The 23,836-nt window shown below is 44.0% G+C and overlaps 1 protein-coding gene across 3 annotated transcripts in view; it reads right to left on the bottom strand.

The window, feature by feature from the left end:
• The window catches only part of foxp4 (forkhead box P4), a 94,628-nt gene that overhangs the window by 10,297 nt on the left and 60,495 nt on the right, over positions 1-23,836 (bottom strand). For 2 of the 3 annotated variants that reach the window (XM_028575521.1, XM_028575522.1), the window contains exons 4-14: positions 20,740-20,862; positions 17,668-17,823; positions 14,109-14,247; positions 11,428-11,629; positions 10,812-10,910; positions 9,149-9,247; positions 5,883-5,970; positions 4,625-4,708; positions 2,328-2,553; positions 1,642-1,718; positions 1,446-1,547 (exon numbers count right to left, since the gene is read on the bottom strand). In XM_028575521.1, the coding sequence (XP_028431322.1) occupies positions 1,446-1,547; positions 1,642-1,718; positions 2,328-2,553; positions 4,625-4,708; positions 5,883-5,970; positions 9,149-9,247; positions 10,812-10,910; positions 11,428-11,629; positions 14,109-14,247; positions 17,668-17,823; positions 20,740-20,862 (1,395 nt within the window). The remainder of the gene's footprint in view (positions 1-1,445; positions 1,548-1,641; positions 1,719-2,327; positions 2,554-4,624; positions 4,709-5,882; positions 5,971-9,148; positions 9,248-10,811; positions 10,911-11,427; positions 11,630-14,108; positions 14,248-17,667; positions 17,824-20,739; positions 20,863-23,836) is intronic. The other variant, XM_028575523.1, reaches the window with a different exon arrangement.

Below are 23,836 nucleotides of genomic sequence, written 5' to 3'. Positions count from 1 at the left end.
TCTCATTTTTTCCTCATCCCTCAATCATCCATTTCTTTTTTCTCTCGTCGTCTCGTCCCTTTAGTTTCTATGATCAATGACTTCCACTCCCTGACACCGCTGCTCCCCTCATGAAATATAACGGCTTATTAAAGGACATACATCTCTACGGCCCTATTTGACTCACTGAGCTGCTATATAAATACATAAGGCCATGGCGAGCTATATTTAAAGGTCTGCGAGGCCAACGGCACAGGAAGCAGACACCAGACATTAATAGTTAAAATTCATAAAAGTCAGATGAGGAGGTAAATATATTCCTGGCTGCCCCATCTCTTAGCCCTCTCCTCCCTCCCTCCTTCCATCCCTCCATCATCATCCCATCCCTCCCTCCTTGGTTTAGGGCTATTAGAGGAAGGATAGGGTCTCTCCTCACCCCTCCTCCCACTGTCTCTCTCCTTGCTCATTCTCTCACTTTCCCTCTCTGGAGGAACTGACACTTAAATTAGTGTGAGTTTTCTGTAGAAATGGGTCAGCACCTACAATGGTGGGATCAGGCCGTGTGTGTGTGTGTGTGTGTGTGGGAGAGTGGAGGTTGAGCTAGAGAGACTTCAATGTGTGTGATCATGAGCAGTGTGTGTGTGTGTGTGTGTGTGTGTGTGTGTGTGTGTGTGTGTCAGCTTTTTATGTGCATCTCTGTAATGAGGCTGTATAACGGCTAGATGTGGCTCTACCGGGCTAAGTGGGGCCGACTCTCCATGTGCCATGTTGGAGGTGAGAGAATTGTTTAGGGCTGAAAGGGAGAGAGATAGAGAAGGAAAGAGAGTGGGGAAGAAGGAGAGAATGAGAGCAGTGGGGAAGTGTCTCATAAAGGACAGAAAGAGCCAATAACTGTCAAATCAGTCATATATTTAGGAGCTGAGCAAAGTCAGCTTTAAAACTTGTGTGCAAGTGTGTATGTGTGTGTTATTGTATCATTCTGTGAATGAGTGCTAAACGTAGGCCTTCAAAGTGAATTCACTTTCTGCAAAGTGAGGTCATTTTGGCCAATCCCTAATGTTTCAAATAACACTGCAAAGCCTGCCTGTAAATTGTGTTTTTCTCATTTGGGGTCTCAGCCTGCATCTGTTTGGGTTTTGGGCTTCATCAGTGGGCACAGACCACAATTACTTTGCAGTCAATTAGATCAGCTTTTATCCAGCCAGAGTTGTATACAACATTTTAGTCAAAATATTGTGCTTTGATTGAACCGGCTTTAAACCTTCAAATAAATCTGAAGCTGCTCATTTTCGACATCATCTTAACGACTCCAAACCAGTTTGCTAACTGGTCGTTTCTTCTATCTTCCATCAGTTGATTTCCCATTTAATTTTCACATTTAGAATTTGCATTAGTTACATCTAGCCAAAACAATGTCCTGAGAGGGACGCAGTACAAAGGAGAGTGTGTATATCATAAGCTTTTACCTTCCATGTGGCTGTGTTTCTCCTGAAATAGGCAAACTTTCGTGTAAACCAGTTGTAGATCTCATTGAGAGTCAACTGTCTGTCTGGGGACTCCAGAATGGCCTGAGGATGGGGAGAGGAGGCACAACCAGATTTAGAAGAGGAGAACACAGACGGAGAGAGGAGATGGTGAAACTGGATCACTGGAGAGACTTACATGACGTATAAGAGAGGCGTAGGTAAAGGGAGGCCTGACATCAGCGTTCTTGTAGAACTCACAGTTCTGAGCCAGCTCTGAAAATGAGGTATGACAATTGTAAACATGTGTATTGTAACACATGTAAAATGTATACCAAATTGAAATGAAAATAAATGGAAATGAAAAAATAAAATAAATTCTAAGTGGTATTTTAAATCCATATAAGGATGGAAAAAATTAAAATATACTAAAACTAATATCTTAGCAGTGTGTATCTATATGCTTGATATTATTCTCCTATTAGGCACATTTTAATCCTCACTTTTTTACCACTTAAAGACTTGTGAAAGTCTAAAGTCTATGAATGGGACTTAATTCTCAGCCACATACTACAGTATATGGCTTGGATACCTGGAATTAAAACTAACGCTACAGTAATTTTATTGCAAGAAAGCCAAGAGATGGCTTTCATTGAGCCATGAATGAAAGTGATTTCTAAAGTAAGATATATTTTATTGCTCTTGCAAGGCAATTTATGAAAAAATATGCACATAAAAACAGCAACAAGTACCCTAAGAAAAGACAATAGCAGTCATCAAAACTGGATCAAAAAACATACAATTTGAGTCCATTATAAATCAATAATTAGATAATGCCTAATAATAATAACAAACAAGAAGGGTACTGAGTGAGTGTATGTCTACCTGAGGCGATGGGGGTGCAGTACTTGTCGGAGTTGCGCCTACGTATGGGCCCAACACCGTGCGTGTGGGAATGAGAGTGTGTGTGCAGGCTGGAGGAGCTGATGACTGAGGGTCCCTGGCGCAGTGGGGTGATAGGGGTGGCAGCTGAGGTGGGGGGGTGGGGAAGACCCTCTGGGTAGAGATCACTGTCCCGCTTTAACAGAGAGCCACTGGAAGCCAGGTTCAGCTACAGACACAGAGAAATTAGTTATTAATTATTAGTATTAGTATTTAGTGTGGTGTTTACAGTGTGAATACATTTATATAATGGAGGCTGATGCCATCCTAAAAAAAGGTGAGGAAACTTTACTTTGCAAATAAAATGGGGTAAACTAACTTTAGTTGGGCTTATCCACTATTAATATTAAAGAGAATTGTTTTAGTGCAGGGACATACAATGGATTTTCTATATGATTAATACTTCTCTCATGTTTACTTTAAGGCTTCACCATCTGCTGAGTGCTGCTGCTGTTTACAGTGAAGCATAATCTACTGTACATAGAACAGGTTCAGGGTCAGGTGATACCAATGTATTAAAAAAATTGTTTCTAAACAATTCACTTAAAAGTTGTGCAATAATATTAAACCATCTGAGGTTGTACTGTAACTGCTCTGCAATACATAGAGCATAGAAATGATGCAAACACACAGTAACGAGGGTCGGATGGGCCACGAGCCTACTACTACCTTCATTTTAAAATAGTTAACCTAAAGCAATATAGGGCATAATATTCAGGAAGTGCTTATGTTAAGTCACATTACATTAAAAATGAAGTCCCCAACGCTCCCGATGAATATGTATCTCTACCATTGACCAAATGTATTGTATAGAACCACACATGCTTGCACACACTGAACATGCACATACACACAGCGCTGGCTGCTGCAATTAAACAGGCGCTTAAAAATACAAAACCACACGACAGCATGTTTGTAAGAAGGAAACAAATACATGCACTCTGCGGTGGTGAATTCTTCCCTGACCAATACGCACGCATGCCTACACGCACGCATGAGCGAGCACACGCACGCACGCACACACACACAAACACCAACACAAACACACAAAACACACACACACACACACACACACACAACCAGTATTCCGAGTCTCTCTGGGACAGCCATTGCAGGGCTGCTAATTTAGGACTAATTAAAACGACTTTGTGTGTGTGCGTGTGTCTGAGTGTTTGTTCTCTGTGTGTTTGTTGTCGTCTATATGTATGTAAAATGTGTGAATGGCCATCTCTTTACCCTGCCCCCTCTCTGTACCATTTAAGCAGACGGGAGGAGGCAGGGCTGTTTAACAGGTACTTCATTAACGCTGCAACCCTGCCACATCACCACGGCAACAGTCGAACCCTGTTAATTGAGGCCAAGCTTTGTTTCCATTCCTGACGCTCCTCCCCTGCCCCTCCTCCTCCAATCCCTGACCCTGAGGCTCGTCTCCGGTGGTGACAGAACACGCCTCTTCCTGATTTCCCATTAGTTGTTAATAGCAGCTGATCCCCCAGTGATCAACGCATCATCCAGACACACAAGAACACACAAACACACACACACATACACATTGCCACTCAGCTGCACCCATTTATATCCCCTCAAATTAAGACACTCTACCTCTAATTGACAATTAATTTCAACATCTTCATATTTTAATAAGACTCCTCGTCAATCTGAATAATGAAATATTCATTAGATACCTAATAACAACCTCACCAACCAGTGTGGACACACACACACACAGACACACACACATCAACGTCAAATTTCCCTTTTGTGGGCACACACTGAAAATACTGTGAGAGACCGCTTTAGCTGTTCTCTCTCTCCGACAAGCTGAAAAATTGCAATTTTCGAATGCTGAATCGAATACAAAACTGAAGTTCAACACGGACACAGTTTGAATGTTGGAATGTACAACTTTCTCTGTGGAATGAGAACATTGTGAAAGCATAGTTTTCTGGTAAATTAAATGCACGATATCATGACAAGTTTAAGAGTTTGGAAAAGAAAAAGACAGAAAGTAGTCCCTATGATTTCTAAATAACACATTAACCCTCACTGGTCAATAGGGGGAGTAGATACCAAGCTACAGTAAGAGAGGAATGTGAAATCCCAAGAAGGTTTAGGGATAAAGAAACTGTTCAATTAAGAGGAGTCTGTAGGCGAATAAGAGATACAAGCAAAGGTTTGGGGTCAGAGAGTTGATGAAAAGGTCATGAAATCCAGGTTTTGGGGTGCCAGTGTGTACTCACAGGTTGGTTAAAAGGCTTTGGCTCTGAAGGGCGCATGTGCAGGTGGGTCATCATGGCCTGGAGTCGCTCGCTCTCTTTCGCCAGCTGTGAAACACACAGGGGATGGTTATCACCATGAAAAACACTATCTCATTTCATAATGCTTAGATTGATATAATGTAGTATTAACACAGAATTACAATTACAATTACACCTCAGGCAGAGAGATGAATATAAAAGTCAGCCGCCTCAGCACCCGGAGCTCTCTCACACACTCACACTAGCCTGCAGACACACTCGTCCCCGTTTGACATTGTTAACTGCCATTTAATGGGTGCTGCTACAGCCTGTGGAAACGCTGCATCTCGCATGTCTGTTTGTGCATGACTACAAGCGTACACACGTGTAGCCTCCAGAAACAACGGATCTACACTAAGACAGATAGCACCATTAACATACTCACACACTGATGAGATGTGCAAATATGAGACATTCAAACACAATGCCTGTGCTGCTGCTGTTTGTGTGTGCTATCGGAGGGTAGAGTGGTGGGCTGCCTTGTGGACTGCTGAGAGACGAGGTGACATGTCAGAGAGAGAGAGAGAGAGAGAGACGGTCGTCCTGATGTGATGTGACACCAGCTGCCTCTCTGTCACTTTGCGTTCCCTGGTGGTGGCTTCAGGGGCTCAGCTAAATGCTGTTTACCACCACCATCAAACACAATGCTAACCCTAACCCTAATGCTGGACAGCAGACACACATACGCAGTGATGTGAACGGGGTTTTTCTGAAGTGTTTTGGAAACTATGTCAAGATGTGTGTGAAGGGGCAGCCTTTGTATTCTCACTTTTCTTACTCACTGTTTAGGAACAGCATTTCACTTCTTGTCCAGTGTTGGTATTTTGCTTTTGCTGGAGCATTCAGATGTTTCAAGAGCATTGCGTGCATGAGCCACTTTGAGAACAAGAGAGGCCATGCAGCCTGGTCCTCCGCTTTCTAGCTCATGTCTCTCTCTCTCTCTCTTTTCTCTTCATTCTCTCTCTCTCCCTCCTCCCCTCTCAGCCTCGCTCTCTCTTGCTGGTGACCAGAGCAGCTTTATAATTGGAGCAGCGATGGCAGCTTCCCTGCTGACTGCTCCTTTTAAATTACAAGCTCCACTGCTCTCCATAAACTCTGCCCCCTGCCTCAGACAAGTTACTGCCATTGACAGGATGAGTTTGTTTGTGAGCAAAAATGAAGTGTGTGTGTGTGGGTGTGTGTGTGTGTGTGTGACACTCACCTGTATCTCCAGTTGCTGAACCACCTGCATCTGGACTCGGCACTGAGCAGTGCTGCGATCATCTAGGGCGTGCTCATTGTTCAAGTGCCTAGAGGTGAAGGAAAAATGCAAGATGATAAATTGATATCTACAAATAATATATATTCTACAAAAAGATGAAAGCACTGCCAGTCCTAACTCAATGATCATTTTTTAGTTACACTAAGTCAATACAATCCTTGTTAAATCAATTCACAGGTCCTAAATAATGAGTAAAGTAACAAAACCCAGCTCTTTCACTTTTATTTAAACTGATTTATGAGCTGTACAGCGCTATAAAAATAAATCATAATCTTGGAGGTTTATTTTGTCTAGTGAAGGATGCAGCAGCTGTGTTTTGTGTGTGTATACTTCATTGGTGCTCAGTGAGCCATGATCCAAGACAACCACCTGGATATGAGCTCATGTGTTATCACATAAAGCCTTATCTTCAGACTTTCTGTTAGCTAAACTCCACTCCACATATTAACACTGGTGCGCATGTGTGTGTGTGTGTGTGTGTGTGTGTGTGTGTGTGTGTGTGTGTGTGTGTGTGTGTGTGTGTGTGTGTGTGTGTGTGTGTGTGTGTGTGTGTGTGTGTGTGTGTGTGTGTGCGTGTGTGTGAATGGTGGCGCGGTTTGTCTCCTCAAATGTGGGAGGACCCAGGACCTTCTGATCTTTCCCAGCCCACCCCTCCCTGTCTCCTTTCCTCTATCCCTTTCTCTCTGCTCTGTCATCGCCAAGGTTATTCACAGGTTGCTGCTGCCTGCCCGGTGTGTGTGTGTGTGTGTGTGTGTGTGTGTGTGTGTGTGTAGTTGTGTGTGCTGTAATCAGAGTGAGTTTTGCTATATCCTGTGGTGTTAAATTATAATCTGTGTAATCTTCATAAAGCCACTTTTCTGACTTGTTTATTGTGGAATGTTACACAAGGAAATATGTGTTTATTTGTGTATGTGTGTGTGTGTGTGTGTGTGTGTGTGTGAGTCAAGTGTATGACTATTTGAGTGTGTGTGTCTTTAAGAAAGCAGAAAGTTAGGCAATATCAGGCGAAGTCAAGAAATGAAACAAAAACAATGATGTCATGGCATAGCTAATCCAGTCAGATAGACTGCTCAACACAAGTGCACGATAATAATAACAAAAACATGATCTCACCCCTCTCTTTCTCTGTTTCGCACTCTGTTAAGCTCTCTCTCCCTCGCTTGCACTTCTGTACAATCTCCCCTTCCCACTCGCCTTCCCCCGCAACTCCCCAAATGCCTATGATTCACACTCATTCCAAACAAAATCTGCCCCCAAAACCCTCCCCTCTCTCTATAGCCGGGCCATAAACAGTAGCAGTTTTTTTTCCCGATGTGTCCCGACAATGAGGCTCTGTTTACTCCTCTGAGTGCTGGCAGACAAGGCTTTAACCCACATTACACCCAGCTCCACCGACCACAGCCAGAGTATTATACCAGAGGACGGGGAGGGAGGGAGGTGGGAAGAGAGAAGAGAAGAAAGGCCTGAAATAGTGGAGTGTCTCCCTCCTCTGTTCTTCTGCTCTACCCTTTTCCCTCCTGGGGCAATGACTAAGGCTTGCTGGAAGGGAGTGCACTGTCGGACTGACGGCATTATCTGTCACTGCCTCTATTTTTTTTCATCTCCCTCTTACACACTCACACACACTCTTTCACTCTATCTGTCTCTTTCTCCTTCCATCTGCCCCGGGGCTGCGTGAAATGAGACACCAAACAACAGCTTTCCTCTCCAAACTTTCCCAGCCTGCCTGCATGCTTTGATCTGACTGTCCGATGGCATCACAATCACCACGCACACTTCCGTGATTATGTGTGTGTGTGTGTGTGTGTGTGTGTGTGTGTGTGTGTGTGTGTGTGTGTGTGTGTGTGTGTGTGTGTGTGTGTGTGTACATATTTCATCACCCCGACTTATTAATATCTCCATTGCTCAAATAGCTAAGAGTTCCACACCGATAATGAGAGTGTGAGTTTGTTTAGGGCTTCATTAAAGGCTTGTGAAGCCTTCGTTAGCAGCCACAGTGCCACGGGGATGTCCGCTGTACTGTGTGTGACAGAGGAGGAGGTAGCAGAATGTCAAGGCCAGTGAGTGCATTGACACCCCCCAGTGACTCCAAACTGGCAAATAACATGATGGAAGCAGAGCGGGAATGAGTGACAGAGAAGTTTGTTTGATGTCGTTTTGTTGTGAAAACAAAAAGATGTGCATGCGGATGAGCTAAGTGAGAGTAATTTTCTATTTAAGCGAAAAAATAATGTGTCTGACCTTCAGAGGAAACGCATACAAGACACAGACAACAGAACAAAAAAAAACACTAACCAAGTGAACGAAAGACTTGGTGACAAATACTAACACAGGAACAAAGAGGAAGAGGACAGAGTTGTAGTTCCAAAGAATTCCTCAAAAAACAGAGGACTTACATAAATGTTGAGTCTGTGTACCCCTGTGTGTGTTTGTGTGTGTGTGTTGTGTGTGTTGTGTATGCATGAACGCGCCTTGGTGCAAATGTGATGTAACAGATTGCAACTGATGAATTAGTGAGCCAATGTGAAACACCAGTGTTGTATGTGACTGACACTCCACATTTAGCACAAACAGTAGCTTCACTTTGCTCTGCTTGATCTGTAGTTCCAGAATCAAAGGTGTTGTGTCATTTTTCTACAATGCTACTAGGTCTAGTGTTGTTGAGCCTTTTTAAAAACAGGTGTGTTTGTTAAAAAGAATCTTCAGAATCCGTTTGGGCCTGCTTTTGAGTGAATTTAAGGACGTTTTAATGTGGTCTTAAACCTGGTTTGTGGTCGGGTATGAGAGCGAAGTGTAACTGTAACTGCAAACATTTGGGTTCACAGCCAAGACGTTTGCACATTTGCACATTACCACCTGAAATTGAAAACAATGCTGAAGTAAGACAATTTTGCTGATCTTTATCTGTGTGATGTTTTGAAAAAGTCTGAGAAGAAGTCTGGAAATATTGTCTTTCTCCAAAGTAACTAAAGACACATTCAGCAGCCAACAGGTTTCATAGGTGTGCTGCTCAAAACAGACCCTCTACCACTGTTTTCAACTACAGCATTAAATATACAGTATGGAGAAATGTCAAGTACTTCAGTTTTGAAGTAGTCATCCCTATCAAGTACTAATATATGCTTTTCATTGTTTAGTGCATTACTTCCATCTGTAACCCCAACATACGCATCAAATTTCATATATTTGGGTTGTTGTTAACTTACTTGATGAACTGTCCCATGTCCTCACATAGTGCTTCACAGCCTGGCCACTTACACTCTCCATGGCCGTAGAGAGGATGGGAGCCGGCATGCTCCTCATGACTGTGGGGGGAGGAAAAATACAGAAAGAGTGAGCTAGTAAAACAGATGTTACATTTTTCATATGCTGTTATGTACATAACACATACAGCAAATAAAAGCAATTACTTTCTCATAATAAGAAGCAAAGCCTTAATATTCCACTCTTTCACATGCAAACTCACACATGCTAAACTAACTGTAGCAGCAGAAGTATCAATACAGCCATCTGAGTCTGGTTAGCAGTCATTTAGTTTGTACAATTCAGGAAGCCAAGTGCAGAGAGAGGAGGATAGAGCAGAGTGGGGTCAGTTACAGAAGCCAGGCAAATAAGGGAATTGGTCCAGCAACCTCAGAGGCACATTCTTAAGTCCATGACCTGTCTCTCTCTCCTTGGCGTATGTGCTGCGCATGTGTGTGTGTTGGTGTGTGTTCTTATGTTTCAGGAGTTGACACAGAGTCGGCACAGTACCAACCAGCCATGACTGATTGGCGGCGGCTGCCGTCATGTGCTGGTTGTTCTTTTGTGGTGAGCTTACGTGTGCGTGCACATGTGTGTTTTTGTGTGTGCATCTGTGGATATTTATAAGCATTTGTGTATTTGTATGTGTGTGTGGCGATAAAAGCCTGGGCCGGGTTTGGTTTGGGCATGGGGTAAAATAACTGTGTGTGTGTGTGTGTGTGTGTGTGTGTGTGTGTGTGTGTGTGTGTGTGTGTGGCAGGTCCAGTAGCAGATGTGGTTCAGACCTGGACCTTCGCCTGCGACTGCTGTCTCCACATATTTACATGAGTGTGTATGTGTGTGTGCACGTGTGTGTGGGGACTGGGATGGGGATTCTCCCAAGTCAACATCAGAAGTTTGTCTAACAAAAAACATTTGTCTCGCAGATGGAAACATCCCTCTCCCTTTGCTTTTTCACCTCTTCCTGATCATATGTGCTGGCTGAGGTTGGAGTTTGTGTGTCTGCACGTGTGTGTGTGTGTGTGTGTGTATGTGTGTGTGTGTGTGTGTGCTGGCTGTGGTTGAGTCAAGTTAGAAGCAGCTCAGACAGCAGACATGACAAACTGCTGGCAACCACATTCTCCTCCACATCAGCCATGCATTAGCTTAGCAGGCTAACACACGTATGCTACCCTCTTCGTGTCTACTAAAGCCACTTCTGTTGGGCTACCAGCAGCACATTGTAGCTGTAGTATAACAGTTTGTAACATATTTTATCAACTAATAGAAGTTAACCCCCTCCTTGATTTTTCTTTGTTTATGGAGAAGGATAACCCGGAAATGAGTAGGGGGAAATGCGATGCTACCAAGCTACAGCCAAGCGGACAAATCACAGTTAATGTGGTCTGCGTCACCGTGACGTGTTGTTACATTTTCTTGAGAGGTGCACGTCAGGCTACGGCATAGAGTACAGCGTAGGGTACGGCGTAGGGTACGGCGCAGGGTACGGCGTAGGGTACGGCGTAGGGTACGGCGTAGGGTACGGCGTAGGGTACCTACTGCATTGATTTAACGCTGGACTATAAATTGGACTTAAATCTTGTCCATTCATGTTTGCGTACGTGTGAGTGTGTTTCTGCTACTCACTGGCTGCTGGGGGGTTGGCCACCTTTGGAATAAAGGGGGACATGGTCATCTCCGCTGTCTGACTTGGTGAAGGAGGATATCCACTCAAACAGTCTGGCTCTGAAAGACGGAGACAAGCCCATGAGCAGCCAACAAAAAGCCAATGGGACAACACAGTCCTCATACGTGTGGTACAAGTACTCCTAGCACATGCATCCCCAATATGTCAACATGGTAACAAGGAATTTATGTCTACAGCAAATTCAGATCCACAAATATAGATGACTCTCACAAATAATTGCCATTTTCTAGCAGATGGCCTGCACACACCATCCTCTCCTCTCCTCTATACTATACTTGCATGTGGTTGACAGCATACTGGCAGAACTTACTGAACCCAACACACCTCCTATCAAATGAGCTGAGAGACATTTACACCCTGGTGATGTGTGATATGCTGCATGTGCATGTTTTGTGTTTACTACGTAGGTATGGATGAACAGCTAAAAGCTAAAAGTTAAAAGTCTGAAAATGACAAGAGTGTGTGAGTTAGAAAGACTGCAGGTCAAACAGAGGACAGACGCACCATCACAATGTGGCTATTTGAAGTATTTTAACATACTGCACATTACTGTACCTGTCTCTCTTTGGGGTGTGGCTATGTCCGTTGACCAGGCTGTGCAATGGGATGTGAGCACTGGCAGCTTTGGGGAAGGCTGAGGTAGAATTGGAGCTATTGGTGCTCAAGTCCAGGCCCTCGGCCTGTTTCAGGGCCTCCTCACTGCTCTGCACCCCTGACACCTCCTTCCACAGCTGTTGGAGGTCTGACGGACACATTGCTGCAGAGAAGGAACGCACAGTTAACTTGGCAACCTAACTCAGTTGATCAATTTCACATGTTCAGTGCAAATATGATTATATGGTATTTAAGTTAAGCTAATTCAAACAAAGCTAAGAAGAAATATTGTTAATAATAAGTCAGATGAGACCACAAATAGACACTGTAAATAAACTGATGTAACAGAGAGCTGTGACTAACTACTGTATTCTAATCCACATAAAACAGAAACAGCAACTGTTACAGTCCCCTGGGAGTGGTTAAGAGACGAAAATAGGACAAACTAAAACAAGAGGTTCATTTCTGCATGTTTTTGTTATTTTTCCAGATATCCACTATTCCTTAACTATTTCCTAATCTCTGTTGGCAATTGCTACTGTCCACCAGCACCACTGTTCCTGTCACTACCACTATTTGTCTGTCTGACAGGGTGGGTGCACACTTTGAATTCTTTCTAGTCGCAGCTTTGTTATTTCAGCTCCAATTTCACAGTTAGAGACGCCTAAAATGCCACAGCTACTCCGATGGATCTTACCATGCACGCACATACACACACACACACACACACACACACACACACACACACACACACATACACGGACCTTGCAGCAATCCAAATATTATGTCTGCTTTGTCTGCATTCTTCTGTGGTCCCGCCAAAACAAAAGTTCTCACTCTGGAGGAATTAGGGCGGTGTGTGCCTAGATTTCTATACATGTGTGTGCGTATTATCCAAGAAACCCGACCAATCTGTGGACACGCCCTGAGAGTGAAAGTGTGAAGTAGATAGCGATTGTTAGATAAAGTGTTTCCTCTTCTGACTTGTCAGACTAGCTTATACCACATCCATTCAAACAAAACATGTATAAACAAAAATACAAACATGTAGATATGTAACTTTAGAGGAAAAAAGAGAAGAGAAATCTTAATTTTGTGTGCATTCAGATGAAAATGTTCTCTCACAATTTTACTCAGCTAGTGTTGAAAAGGATGAGAGTGCTTGTGCTAACTGTTATAAAAGTACACACCCACATCTGGCTGATAGGGTTATATTTTTTCACACTGATGTCCGTAGACATGAGCCTTTAGTTAGAAGGTGGGGTCTAACAGGATGAAGTCAAATGTAATGGATTTTTTTGTATAAGAGTGAAGAAACTGCTGAAACACTCTCAATGATGGGTCTGTGCTTAGAAAAAAAAAAGTTTGATTCTCATTAAAATTAGTTTCAGTGTTGTCATTAATGAACATTAGCAGTTATCAGATATCAAAGTACCTCCATCTTACTGCAGTAAGAGAAATAAACAAAAAACCACAGCAGGACCCCCTCAAGTCCCCCCCCCCTCGACTAACTACTCACCGGACACAACAGCCCTTTGAGGCGGGGCAACAGTGTGTGCAGTTGTGTGTGTAAGTGCGAGTGTTTATGCATGTGTGTTTGTGTGTTTGTGTGGCATGGCTGGTCAGAGGAATGCGCTGGCTCACGCCTGGCTGAGCCGTCACAATGGACCAGCTCTTTCACACTGCAGGGAAATTCCACTCTGATACGGAGGGAGAGAGTGAGAAAGAGAAGGAGATGCCAATGCCAAATGTTTGCAACTGTCTGAAAAATAATACTCTTCCATCCAAAACTGTGACCTCTGTCTTTTCATTTGTTTTCAATTTGTATCCACTCTCTCTGTAAACTTGTAATTTAATTTACCCTAATCACACAAAGAGTACAGAGCGAGTATGAGAGTTTGTGTTCTTGTGTGTGTGTGTGTGTGTGTGACTGCATGTGACTGCGCATTAGAAAAAAAGAGAGATCAGACAGACGGAGGGAAGGAAACTGGTCTGTTTGGTCAACTCAGTCAGCGCTTTAGCAATGTTACGGCCACTTTAGAGCCCCTAAAGCATTCTCCACGTGTGAGGTGTGTGTGTGTGTGTGTGTGTGTGTGTGTGTGTGTGTGTGTGTGTGTGTGTGTGTGCGTTAGACATTACTGTGTACAGACAAAAGTGGACAAAGACACACACATATACACACGTTCACTAAGGGCGGGCCAGTCAACAGTCAACATTTATTGTTATAAAATCATGCTGACAAAATGAAGGGACTGTGGGAGAAGTTACATATAGGAACAAAAAAAATCCAGTGGGCACAGCAATAGCAAAACGATGATGTTTTTGCGTCTGGCTAATCTCAAGTACACACACACACACACACAAGCATACACACACTCACACAAGCACATGCACACACCTCCAAGCAGGGGGCTTAGTGGCATATTTTACCTATTATCCAAATGAGTACCTTCCACAAACCCACCAATCAGGTTTCCTTTTATCTTTTATAGGCTGATTAACTTAACAGGCTTCACATGCGGCATTGGATACAGGCCTGTGTGTGTGTGTGTGTGTGTGTGTGTGTGTGTCTCCGTGTGACTGAGTGTTGATGGTTAGGGTTGTGTATATGAATGAATGTATGTGTGCGCGCATGCACGTACCTTGCTGCAGAGACTGCATGGCGGCGGTGGGCTGCAGTGGGACCAGACCTTGTCTCTGGAGGTTGAGGATGTGCTGCTGCTGAAGCTGCTGCATCTGGATCAGCTGCTGCTGGAAGGCCAACTGCTTACTTCCTAACTGCTATGGGCCAGCAGACAGAGGGTAGAAAATGTTATGAAGTTAAGTTTTTCTTACTTATTTCATTTTATCTATTAATTCTAAATAGATTTATATCCATTCTGAAAATAAGTCATAAACACCACCACTGGTCCTTGTTCACATGCGACCAACTCATTTATTTGTCAATTTGTGACCAAAATTAGCACCGCATGCCAAAATGTGTATTAATAAGCCCTCTGATCATTTTGTTATAGTATACTGAAGCAGTGCAGAATCTGCTTGCACCCACAACAAACAAATCTTTTGAACCAAATGCCAGATTTTGACAGTTGCCCTTGATTTAGTCTTTTTTTCTTTTACATCTAAAAAAAAGCCCCTCCCTGTTCTGTTATAATGCTTTCAGTTGGTCTGCTTGGCCCATTACATGATTCAGTCTCAACAAATTCAACTAACACCATATGAAATAAAGTTCTGTATTAAAAGGAAGAAAAGCCCAAAGCCTGAGGACCCTGAGGATAAAGAGAAAGAGAGAAGGGAGTGAGTGAGGTTGAAGGGAGAGTGGGATAGACTATGGGTGCATGGCGATAATGTCGGTGTGTGTTACGGTGATAAATGTCCCCTTTCCTGCCCTTGCAGTCTGGGGCAAACCTGGCCTGTGCTGTGCTGTTTGAAGTCTCCCTTCGACCAACCCCAAGAGAGATTGACTTTATCTCTCACAGATAACTAGTGGAGAGGAAAAATAAATAAATACAACTTGAGGAATTGCTCATTGTGTGTGCAGGTGTGTGTGCGTGTGTGTGTGTGTGTGTGTATGTGTGTGTGTGTGTGAGAGAGAGAGAGAGAGAGAGAGAGAGAGAGAGAGAGAGAGAGAGAGAGAGAGAGAGAGAGAGTGTGGCAGCCTGGAACTCTTTGAACAGAGAGGATCTCACAGGAAGGGCAGATAGGTCACTTCCTTTCAGACTTGGTGCCTGGGGAGAAGAAGTGTGATGGCAATGTGTTTGTGTGTGTGGGAGGGGGCTGTTCAGGAGTTGTAAGGGGGTGTAGAAGAGTAAGCACAACAAAGATTCTTTACGAAAGAAAAACAGAGAAGGATGAAAAAAAGAGAAAACACCTTTTTATGCTATACAATGGTTTAATGGAATTTGGTTTCTGTGTCAAATTCTCATTTGTTGTAATAAACGGTCCATCATGATCTGATTGTCCTGACTGAACTGTTTCCTCCCGCCTTCCTCTTTTTCTTTCACTTTCCATCCCTCCTGCCCACCCTTTTCTACTTGTCTGTCCATTTTATTTTTTCCAGTCCCCCCTCTGTCTCTCATTCCCTCCTGGGATGTTTCTTTAAAACACACACATTGTGTGTGTGTGTGTGTGTGTGTGTGTGTGTGTGTGTGTGTGTGTGTGTGTGTGTGTGTGTGTGTGTGTGTGTGTGTGTTCTGTTTACATTAGCTGTGGCTGAGTGGCCAAAGCTAGCGCAGTAACAGGCTGTCAATGTGATTTATGAGCACATCACACACTGTCTGAGCCTGCCAGTCACACAGATGCACACACATCCACACACATCCACACACACACATACTGTAGACAGACACTCGTAGATGGGCACCCACACGCACACGCACACACACACGCACACATCTCTTGTGATGGTCAGAGTCACTTCATTAAGCTGACTCCTGACCAGTCCCAAATGCACCGGCAACACACACAAACACTGACTCAACATACACATACATACTCTTTCTTTCAATGCATCACTTCCTCACAGACAGGAAAGTGAGGAGGAATTGCAGAAAAGAGGGAAAAGGGCAAAAAGTCACAGCCACTCAAGCACAAACACTCTAAAAGGCATAAGAGAGATTTTCTGTTCTCTCCCTCCTTCCTCCTCTGACTTCTTTGTCTCTTCCTGTTCTTTTGTTTTCTGGGTGTGTTCAAGGCCTGCTGGATTTGGAAGTTGGTTAAAATCCTATTCCACACCTGGTCTGCCGAACACTACTCTGACCAGTATCAGTTTATAGGGTAAGAGACAATTTTCATGGCTGATGGCTGGTTATCTCACACCGTCAGACAGGCTTACGCACAGTACATAAAGGAAACACAACCCTGCCTCAATATCTGACAGTACCTGCTTGACGAGGAGAGATACGAGAGTTGACTTAAAAGGTGTTTTTTGGTTTTGATTGATGGCTCGCGGCAACTGAAAAACACTGACTGCTAGAAATGGCCTTAGTCATATCAGCTGTATGCAGCTCTGTGGGGAGGCATTTTCCCTCAAGTGTATGTGTTTGTGCAGTGAACCGTCATACATCAAAGCCTCTCCCTCTCTGCATGTATGTGTAGCTGTGTGACCAGTGTTTGCACTTGTCTAGTTGTTACAGGAAAACAAACCTGAAAACTGGGACAGCCTCAGAGAGAAGAGAGAGAGGGGAAAGCGATTTAGACACCCTCTCAACATGCGAGTCAACCACAACTGGTTTGCTTTGGTCACGGTCGAGTTGGTTGACCGCTGTCGGAGAGGAGGTTGTGTGTGTGTGTGTGTGTGTGTGTGTGTGTGTGTGTGTGTGTGTGGGGGGGGACGGAGGGGGAGGAAGAGTAGGAGAAATCTAGGATGTGTCTCCTCATGCGTTTATCAGAAAAGTCTCATGAGGCCCTACCCTTAAGTCTGTCTCCTGCGTGGCCCTCTGTGTGTTTGGTAATTCTGGTGAATGAGCATTCATGTGACAAAAAAGTCTCTGTTATACACATACAGTCCACACATGCACAAACAGGCACATACACACACACACACACTCTTGTACAAGCAGGTTACAAAAGTAGTATTGTCTGATCAATTGAGATCTTTGTTGTGCCACGATGTTATCCTAGTTGATCTTCTGATATCCTGTGTGTGTGTGTGTGTGTGTGTGTGTGTGTGTGTGTGTGTGTGTGTGTGTGTGTGAGAGAGAGAGAGAGAGAGAGAGAGAGAGAGAGAGAGAGAGAGAGAGAGAGAGAGAGAGAGAGAGAGGAAAGCAAGGGAGGTTCCTAATGCTGGCGGGGGTTAATTGACAATTAAAAGAGTAGCAGACCCCTCCTACACAGAGATTTCACCTCAGGCTTAGAGCTGAAGGCATGCAAATGAATACTTTGGCAGGGTAACATATGGCTTAGCACAGAACTCCTGCACTGCCTCGACATGGCATGCTGGTGGAAGAAATTAAAATCCATATTCACTAATCCTTGCATTGAGACAAGCTTGTACAAACAACAAAAATCTGGACCAAAGGAGGATAAGAAGAGAGCAGGGAAAAGAGAGCTAACATATGTATCCTATATATTACACCCTTCATGTGATTTTTTTCTCCCCTTCTGCTGGCTCCCATGTCAACCACTTTTAATGCGTTTAAGGGTACTTCTGTACTTCAGAGTATACTTGAGCTGAGTGAGCGTGTACGTGGTGAAGTTCACCTCTTTTGCTGCTTGCTTCCCGGCCTGCTGCTGCTGTTGCTGCTGCTGTTGCTGCTGCTGCTGTTGCTGCTGCTGCTGCTGCTGCTGCTGCTGTTGCTGCTGAGTCAGAAGCTGGAGATGCAACTGCTCCTGCTGCTTTTTGTAGTACTCCTGTAACTAGAGACAGCCACAGAAAGAGGCAGGCAGGGGGAGAGGAGATGGAGAAATATGAGGCGAGTGAGTCACAACACAATTTGTATCAACCTCAACAATACCGCAGTCGTCCAACAGTGAAACGCCCCACTATAGTCAGACACCGTAACTTGAATGGGTGTCTCAAGGAATGCAGTTGATTTTTACTCCTCTCAGTGAAGGCCGCAGTTTATTCTTGTGGCACTGTGCGGTTCATTGACAAACCACACACAACAAGCAGAGAGATCTGACAAAGACTGTCGAACAATATCATGGAGCTATTATGGTGTGTCAAGTTGTCTTGTAAGGTGATTGTTGTGTATGAAAATGCTACTGTACCGCTGCTGAACCTGCTTGGATTATTAGTTCAAACGCTGTATATAAGGATCTGACTGTGGTCAAGAAATACACTGCACGCTCGCAATGCATCACGCAAAGGAGAAGCTTACATAAAATATAGAAAAAATGTGAGAATCTCACACACACACACACACACACACACACACACACACACACACACACACACACACACACACACAGTCTGCATGACTGACCTGCCTGGACTGTGTGGGGGCGCATACTGGCCACCAATGTGTTCATCTTAACTAGCATTTTCTTTTCTGGACTGAACTAGACTGAAACTGCCAAATGGAATCATTTAAAACTACAGGATTTAGTATTGCAGATAATTTATGGAAACACACGCACATGAATTCATGATTCACATATATTCTCAAACACACACACACACACACACACACACACACACACACACACACATACACCCACACACACACACACACACACACACACACACACACACACACACACACACACACACACACACACACACACACACACCCGGTCTCCGCTGACTGGCCACAGCTTGTCTGTTTGTTTGAGTTACTAATCACTAATTTACTCAGGAAGCTCCATTAAGATTCTAATCTTGCTGAGAGGAGAGCAAGGCGGACAGGAAAACTCACACTGACCACAGTGTATGTTTGTGTGTCTGTGTGTGTGTGTGGGAGGGGGGTTATCCTCTTGAGAACAGCCTGTACATGTGTCCGTCGGCAGTTTGTCTTTGTTTCATGGTGCGTCAAATGTTCAAAGAGGCTTTTCAGCAGAGAATGACTTCACAGTGCAGCAGTTGTTTGAGTCTCTCATCCGTCTGACCCTACAGTGAACAGACTACACACCACTGCCCGTCTTCACCACACAGTCTTTATAATGTGATGGTCCTGCTCTTTTTTGTGCAGACTGTTTTACATTTACAGTTCCCATCTTATCCCAGTCATAGTTTCACTTTTGCATAATTTACTGTGCTTTAGTACAATGACATTCCTTCTTGTCCCTAATTTATTTTAAATGCAGGGCTCATTCCATCTTGCTGCTATTTCTTTTCTTTTCCATCTGTCTCTCCTCTCTTTTATTGCTCCTTAGGCCGAGTTAATCTCTCTTTTCTGCATCACTAGCCCTGATCGCCTCCTCATCACACACACTTTCTCACACACACACACACACACACACACACACACACACACACACACACACACACACACACATAATTAAGTGATAATTAAGGTCTTTTTAATGATTTGATTCAGTGGCTCTGTGCATTAAGAGTATGTGTAAGTGAGGCACTCACCTCTCCAGCCTATTACCATGACTTTAGTGAACACACTAAGAAAGAAAGGCAGAGCAGCTGTAGCATAAGTAAAGGTTAGAGGAAACTTAAAGGTTAAAACACACACACACACACACACACACACACACACACACACACACACACACACACACACACACACACACACACACACACACACACACACACACACACACACACACACGCACACACACACACACACACACACAAATCCACAAATGAGCGCCCAGTGCAGCAGTGGGCCGTAAACCTTACTTACACATTCTTACACAATGCTGTATTGCCATGGGGATATGAAATTTAATGCTTCAGTGAGTGATGTGTTGGTTGATTGTTCTGTATGTGTGTGTCTGTGTAAAAGTGCCTGATTTGCAGATATACACTAAGAGCAAGTCCATACTGTGGTTAATTAAGTGGGAGAGCAATGTTAAACTCAGTGGTTTTAATAGTGTGTGTGTGTGTGTGTGCATTATCAACCCCTCTCCCCATCTCCTTTTTTCTCGTTAGAGAAAAAAAGAGATGGTGAAGAGGTTCTTAGGCATCTACATGTCTGTTTCCAGAAAGCCAGCACATTTCACATTTCCCGTATGATCCATGTTGTCAGATCTTCCCACTGCAATTTATACTCGCCTAAAGCTACCACTCCTTATTAAATCTTGCCTGCATGTATGTATGTATGTCTTTTCTAGACATCCCCTATGCCGTAATTACCTCTCTATCCCCACTCTGTTAATAGCCCTCTTCACAGCGTTTAAAAGGTTGCGTGTGTGTTTCGCGTGTGCAGGTAGGAGGTCAAAGGTTGGTGCCGTTGAGTATTTGACTGATCTTTTGCAGATGAAGAGTGTTTATTGGTTTGTGTCGACATGGCTAGCCCTCTCTCACCTACCAGGCACCAACACACACTCCTGAATCCCCAAGATTCACTGGGTGATGCTAAAAAGTGTGAGCGTGGATGTGTGCACATTTGTGCCTGCATGCGGGTACATGTGCATTCTCCAAGCAACGATGCTAAAAAGGAGATACTTGAAATGACAATGTGTGTATAAGTGGATATGTGGATCTGCATTTATCTTCAAAGATCTCTGAGCATTGAATAAAATACAATCACACCCAGTGTGTGTCAGTGCCTACTAAAACAGACACATCCAAACATGCTGGCCTGGGACCGGGTCCAACCAGAGTGTGCATATGTGTGTGTGTGTGTGTGTGTGTGTGTGTGTTTGTGTATGTTTTACCTGCTGTAGCATTAAAGCCTGCTGTTGCTGCAGCAGGGCCTGGAGCTGAGGGGGAGACAGGATCTGTTGCATCTGCTGAGGAGTGATCATCTGTGGACTCATCATAGCCATGGACACAGGCACCTAAAGATAGTACAGCACACAGACATGTTTAGATTATTCCCACTTAGATACTTGTTTGCAAAAGTAGGACAACTCAATCAGTGGGTTAAGCTTTGTGTAAAAGGGCCCAGCCGGCACAGCGAGCTTTAAGCATGACTGTGCCTGCAACTGAATGCTCAACTCAAAACAAACAGTGTGAATGGAGGTTGTACAGTATACTGGTATGGACAGGTAAAGTTAGAGAGGTGTGCTGTCTCTTATTCTCTGTTGTCAGTCACTGCTAAGAAAAGCTGGCAACATCAGACAAAGATAAATAGACAGACGCATCACAGCACACACATATTGTTGACACTTTCCTCCACAAGGCTGGCATTGTATTTGTAAAAAAAAAAGAAAAGAAAACTGGCAATTTCTGTGACAACAGGCAGATTAAAGGACAGATATGCAATCTCACTATAAAATATAAAATCGTATCTCCTTTTATAAACACACGATTAAGACTGCCTCCGATTCTCTTTCCACACAGTCAAGCCTGGCTAAGAAGAAAGAAACAACAAAGTGGCTAACTGATGAGATGTCTATCTCATCAGATAGAGCTCCAGGCAGGCAAAGACAGAGAGAGAGAGAGAGAGAGAGAGAGATAGATAGAGAGAGAGAGAGAGAGAGAGAGAGAGAGAGAGAGATAGAGAACTGAGAGAGAAATGTGGTTACTCTTGCAAATGTGTTGTGCAAGCATTCTTATTGCACATGCATTGTACACAGATGGGCAGAGATGCTAATCTGATGACAAACAGTGCAAAACTAACACACATGCATAAATGCAGACTGAATATATAATAAAAACCACAGAGACAATCCTGCTGACTAAGTGCTTTTGTATTTATTTCCTGAATTAAGGTTTGAGAAAACAATAAGAAGGAAAAAGATACAGACAATGAGAGATATTTAGGAAGAGAAAGGGAGTGAGATTGAGTCCGAGAGCTGATATTTCCTCTCCGTTTACAGGCTGAGTCTTCCCTGCCTGCCTCAACATCAATAAACTATACTGCCTTCTCAATACAAATAATCCTGTCGGTTAAGAGGGGATGTCTGTTTTACAGAGAAATATAAGGGTGAGTTATTACCTCTGAAATTGGCCATTTATCGATATTCACTCCGGGGTGATATATCAATCTCTCTCATGGCCAAACTGTGTGAGTCTGTGTGTGGGCTTGTGTGTGTGGGCTTGCACAAGTGCCAGTGTGTGCAGAGCTCTCTTCAGGCCAGTCTATCTTCTCACCACCTCCATCACCATGGCAGGTAGGGAGGGTGATGGGAGAGGGAATTGTGCAGTAGGGAGCAAGAGAGGAGACAAGCTATACCCCTGTCACTGGTAAAGAGGTAAAGAGCTGATTTGACTTTGTAAACAAGATTGGCCATAAATACTAACACTCTTTTACCCACCTGCCCTCTGTCTCCCCCTCCCTGCCTCTCTTCTTCCATCCTTCTCTGTCTCTTTTTCTCTGTGTGTGTCTGTCAGTGGCCCCACACTCTGCCTTTATCAAAGCAGGCTTTCCGAACTAACACACTCCCAGCAGCATGTAACGGCGAAGGGATGGAGAATAGGGTTATGTAGATGAATGAGCTGTAGCGCAAGAGTGTGTGTGTGTGTGTGTGTGTGTGTGTGTGTGTGTGTGTGTGTGTGTGTGTGTGTGTGTGTGTGTGTGTGTTTGTTTGAGCTGAGGGAGAAGAAGAAGAAAAGACAAAGTCAGAGTGGGGTGAGGCAGGGGAAGGGTGGTGTTGTGGCAGTTGGTAAAGGAACAGGCAGAGAGGATGGGGTGGTGGGGTGTAGCGAGTAGGGTGGGGGTGGTGATGGGTGCCGCTTGGCGTCATGCCAGCTTGCCCCCGCCGCTGGGCCTTGTCAGTCTAAGCTGCCAAATGAAAAGCTGTAATTAATTGCTCTTGTGCATCCCATTCTTCCTCCTTGACAACTCATACATTCTATTTTATACACACCGCCATTGACATTTTCAAGTCACAGGCGTAATAATTACTGGAGTTATAGCACCTTTCTGTGTGTTGGCTGACGCTCTGACGCCAGAATCAAATGCGCGCCCATGTTTGCAAGTGCTGATATACTGTAATGCGTGTGTGTGTGTGTGTGTGTGTGTGTGTGTGTGTGCGTGTGTGTGGGTGTAAACGTGCACATACGCATGTGTTTAGGGCTCAATGCGTGTGGCAGGCTGAATGCTGAGTAGTTAAGGTTTGACGCCATTAATTGCCCCTATAATCTAATATCACAAAGCGTGGTGATTATGGGGCATGCGTTGCCACCGCCATACGACACCGCCAGCCTGAGAGCGCCGCCACAAAACAAAAGCCTCGCCATTAGCGATTTGACGGGCCAGGACAAAAGCCCTTCACAATGCGGAATTATATTTTCATTCGGCTTTGTCTCTCCTGGTGAATGATTTCTCCCCTTTCATTGGACTGTGAATAGGGAGAGTCTGAAAAGCTGGGCGATTTGAAGTCAGCCATTTATTAAATGCATTTAATTTTTCTTTCCGCTGTCGTCCCATTTTTTTCATGTTGCATGTTAATTTAAAAGAGAGAGATGCGTGGTAGATTACATAGTGGGAGAGAGGTGAAGCTTGGGGGGAAGTAAGTGGAGGGGCGAGCAGAGAGACGGGAAAAGGAAGGGTATCATCCACCCAGTGGAAGAAAGGAAAGGAGACAAGGAAAGGACAGAGATGGGGGGAAGAGAGAAAAATAATGGTTGAAAAATAAAAAGATGTGAGACAAAAGCAAGGAGAAATGTGGCCTGGATCTTAAGATGGTTGCGACAGCAAAGACACACAAATGCAGGTGAACAATCGCACAATCCTGTACAGAAGGTGTTATAAGTATGAATAAATATGAAAGTTGAACCACCAATAACAGTAGGATTTTAAGATGTCACTCCTTTCATGAACATGCAAGAATCAGTTGTACGTGCAAACACACACACACACACACA

This window comes from Perca flavescens, chromosome 4 (genome assembly GCF_004354835.1).
Source record: "Perca flavescens isolate YP-PL-M2 chromosome 4, PFLA_1.0, whole genome shotgun sequence".
Lineage (NCBI taxonomy): Eukaryota > Metazoa > Chordata > Actinopteri > Perciformes > Percidae > Perca > Perca flavescens.
The sequence above is the reverse complement of the archived record's forward strand: the minus strand, read 5'-3'. Positions and strand labels throughout refer to the sequence as shown.